General features: G+C 43.2%; 1 protein-coding gene across 1 annotated transcript in view; it reads right to left on the reverse strand.

The window, feature by feature from the left end:
• Nucleotides 1-3,824, reverse strand: part of LOC308360187 (uncharacterized protein C14orf132) — a gene marked incomplete at both ends in the record, with an annotated part of 20,997 nt that extends 17,173 nt beyond the window's left edge. Inside the window, one exon of the mRNA XM_080831973.1 lies at nt 3,798-3,824. Coding sequence (XP_080688099.1) covers nt 3,798-3,824 — 27 coding nt within the window. The remainder of the gene's footprint in view (nt 1-3,797) is intronic.
• Between the last annotated feature and the right edge of the window lie 735 nt (nt 3,825-4,559).

Below are 4,559 nucleotides of genomic sequence, written 5' to 3' on the forward strand. Positions count from 1 at the left end.
GTAACACGTGCAGGTGTGAGGAGGGCTGGAGCAAGGGGAAGGAAGGGGGGGTGGGGGGGGTGGGGGAGTGATGAGCGTCTATTCTTAGTTCTCGGAGACACCTCATTGCCACGCAGCTCTACTGCCAGGCATGTCTGAAGTTGGCCTCTGGCATTAATATTAAAGCAGCTGCCTGCCTGCCGGATGCCAGTCTGCTGGAGGAAACACAGAACAGAGGGATGGAGAGAGTAAGAGAGAAAGAAAGGAGAGAGGAAGGGAGAGAGTAAGAAAGAAAGAAAGGAGAGAGGAAGCACGACACTGTCAGAGACTAATGGAGAGCTTGCGGAAGCCGGCGAGTGGAGCAGTGTCAGCTCCCCCTCTGTCCGCCCTTTGATCTCCTTCCACTACTCCTCCTCGCAGGTGTTTTCAGGTGGGGAGAAACCCAGCCGCCGCCAGCGACAACACAGCCCCTAACAACCAGCGATACTCAGACAGAAAGAGACAGAGGGAGAGAGAGAGAGAGAGAGAGAGCAGAGACGAGAGGAAAAGAGACATCAGCTGTTTCCCAAATAATAATAGCATGTGCCCATCCGGGGAGGGAAACAAAATGAGACGGACTCCTTTGGCCTGAAGAGAGAACTGATAGCAACATGTAGCAGCCTCTATCTCTTATCTGTTTCTATCGGTGGTGACACAATAGAAACCAATTTCCCTTTGATATGCCCCCTTGATGAGTTAACACAAACCGACCAGACTAGCTTACTCAAACTATACACTTTAGTGATTATAGATTGTGTTTTTCTCCATTTTAGCACTGTGAAAACAATGAAGTAATACTAAATGATCATTGTGATTGAAAAACCTTTCAGGACCAATAGACTGCGTATAGACATCCTCAGTTCCCACTGGCAAGCCCAATATGAGAGGACTAATTCCTGCCAGAAACTAATTTAGAGAAACCCTAGTCCTTTTCTTTCAATAGTAGGCTGCATGCTAAATATGTATAAGCGAATTATGAAATAATTCAATTCAATTTTATTTGTATAGCGCCATAACAATACAATCGCCTCTAGGCGCTTAACAGAGTCCAGAGCCTAGACCCCCTTAGTGCATGCACAAAGGCAACAGGGGCAAGAAAAAACTCCCTGTTAGGCAGGAAGAAACCTTAAGCAGAACCACGGCACATAAGGGGGGACCCATCTGCTTGAGGTCGGCCGGGTGGAGATAGGAAGGTGGGAAGGGGGGAAGGGGGAGGGTTGTGTGGCAGAAGGGGAAAGGAAGCAACAGGGGTTGTACACAGCCAGCATTCGGTCACGGGAAATAAACACCTACTAACACCTGGGTTGATACAATACTGTACTCCTGAAATTCCACTTAGAAGGCCAGGATGGGCAGAGCTCACGATATCTTTGAGATAGATTGTTACATTCTATTCACATTTCCAAATAACAGCCTATTCAATGCATTTCCGTGGTTGCAGCTGTTGATAGAATAGGGACACTAGATAATGGCGCCTCAGAATTAGCCTGGGTGCCATCCGTTTGTACGCGTTCCACTGATTGCTGCCTTCTCGCTGAACAAACGGACAAACGTTTGTTCAGCGAGAACAGTGGAACGCGTACAAACGGATGGCACCCAGGCTACCTCAGAATATCATTACAGATGTGATCAGAGATTTATCGCATGTCATGTCATTGGCACAAGTACACACTGAAATATATGTATGTTTATTAAGTTGGGTTTACTTAATTGTAATGTGGACCTCGGTTGCACATGAATGAAATGGGTTGAAGCAACACAGCATTCTTTTTTAATTTAAAGAACGTACTTAGGACCCTTATGAAACAGACACAACATAACCAACTAGTTCCAACTATTGTTTCCAATTACATGGAACAGGTGCCGGCACATTTTTTAAGCATAATCTTACACAGGTGGTATTTAAAATATTGTAAAGTCACTGCAACTAGACCAATATATTGCAATGCCCCTGTCTCTAGAAGTTACGCATAGGTGGAGATCCTAGGGGGGACGGGGGGATGCATCTTCTTTTCGAGACCTACAAAAAATGAGTCCGTCAGGGATTCCAAAATCGGCTGGGGATTTTGCCTTGCCGGGCATTTGTGTTCCTCTGTGTTTTTTAAAAACAAGTTATTACGTCCCTGCAAGTGAAAAAGATGGCAAAACTTCATTGCAGGGGGAGGGGTCATCTGCATGTAAAAAAGATGGCAAAACTCTGTTGCGGGGGGAGGAAGTGAGGTCATCTGCAATGTTCCTGTTACCCTAACCCTAACCCAGGAATTACTCTCTAAAAATGTTACAGTGTATTGTCTCCCCCTACAATGAAACTGGATCTGCGCCCCTGTACGCGTTGTGAATAAGTCAAGCAGCAACATTCAGAAGCATTCATTAAGTTAGGGAACAGACCAATGGATCCACTGGGATCTTAAGCGTTCTCCATCCCTGACATTGACACAGTCTGGACCATGTGACATGTACAACAGCCCATGAAATACTCAGGTGACATTTGGACATGACATCCATGCATTGCTATTCCTGAAATCCAAAAGAACCACCAACTAGTTTGAACATAAAGAAAGTCAGTAGAAATTACATATTCATGTGGGACTCCTTAACTGGGAAGGAATCATCTTGATCTTGCCTTAGAGTATTACATAATGGTATGATAGGCAGCTTTAATACTCCCCCTTGCATAGGTGCAATGGAGTAATCATCCAATCTGATAGTTAAGTCATTCAAGACAAGTTATCCTTGAAATGAAAGCACAACCAAAAGTCATTAAAAAGTGAAAACAAGAATATTAATTATCACATTAAAAAAGGAATTAATCTGTTCAGCCTTTCTCATTCAGTGTGATGTATTAGCTAATTATATACTTTTTAATTATCCATGCAAACACGATGGCAAACTCATATTCAGTGGTTAGTGGACTTTGATATCTATTGATCAAATCCAGGTCAATTCTAATTGCAATTACATTAGTAGTGATATAATTTAATTACTCCAATAACTCAGCTGATTAGAAATAGGTGTGACAATGTTCCAGAATTTTAAAACGAATTAGCGATATCGAACTGCAGAAAGATTTATTTCGTATTTTGCCATGTTTTAGGAATATTGTTTGCGTGTGTCACTCAGAGTGTGGGCGAGCGCGTGCGTGCGTGTGTGTATAGGTATGTGTGTGCCTGAAAAAGGGCGCGTATACCATACATACTTAGACATACATTTTCACCTGTAGAGGGAACCCAATGACAGAGTTGCCAACTTTCAAGACGGACCTGGCGTGAGAATCGGTAAGATTGACTAAGATTGACCAAAACAAACAGGTGTATTTTTTTGCCGTGAGATGCATTGAAGTCAATGGATTTGTATGACATGCTAGCGTGAGACAGGACATAAAAGCGTGTGTTTCACGACAAATGCGTGAGAGTTGGCATCCCAGTGACATGTTACTGAACTGTAATGCATATCAGTCAGGTAAGCGGTATAGCACAGTTGTAAGTTTAAACTGTTAAAAAGCATTGTCGTCCATTGGATTACATTTGACTAGATATAGATTGCAACCGATAGGCTAGCATCACTTATAGTCTACTCACTGACGATCAAGTTCGAAAACTGACGAGTCTTCTCTCATTTGATGGAAGGTTATTGTAATTATCTATAATTACACTATAACGGTGCCAAAAGCGTTTATAGCCTTACATCTTTATTTGTCCTATTGACAGATTTCATTTACAAAAAGTTGGTTCAAAACGTCGTCATATAAATAACAACGACATTGTATATATTCGTCTTACCTGCGCAGCCATAAATGACAAATCCATGGTGATTAGCACTCAGGACACAAGGGACAAATTAAAATGGAGAGGAAGGTCGAGCAAGTCTGACCGGGGACATTTAAACGAATTCTCCGGTAAAGCAACCTTTTGTCCTCAGCGCCAGACTGTCTTCATGGCTCTCGCATGATGGCTAGATGACTGAATGTGGAACAGGCGACTACCGGGAGCGGAAAGCGAGCAACTGGAGAGAGAGAGAAAGAAAGAGAGAGAGAGACGGAAAAAGAGAGTGGGGACGGAGGGAGCGCGCAACAGCCTTGTCAGACGACCTAATCTCTCGACGAGGGAACTTATTGATATATTGTTGCAGTAGCTTATACGCCCCCCCCCCCCCATTTTAAACTATTTATGATATTTAGGTTAGTTTCTCGAATGCACATTTAACTATGCAAAACAAGTGACAGTGAGAGCGAAATACCCTCATTGTCACTCAAAAGAGTGAGATTGAAATCCAGACAGAGTTCACGACGTACAATACTTTAGCAGCATAAGGGAATATGGCCCAGCATCAAAGGTCCACAGTATAGCCTTTAGCACTGGTCTCAGCAGCGAGCAATGCTAATTGGAGGCTTTGTTGCTCAGGCATATGCTGATTCATTGGCTAATGTAAAACTTGACCTGAAACCTGACATTTACCAGTGCATGCAAGGCTTGAATAGGAACATTGCATTATTTATTTTTTTCAGCTTTATTGAGGGCTTCAATATTCTCTCGCTCCCTCTG

This window comes from Sprattus sprattus (genome assembly GCF_963457725.1).
Source record: "Sprattus sprattus genome assembly, chromosome: 2".
In the NCBI taxonomy this organism is placed as follows: Eukaryota; Metazoa; Chordata; class Actinopteri; order Clupeiformes; family Clupeidae; genus Sprattus; species Sprattus sprattus.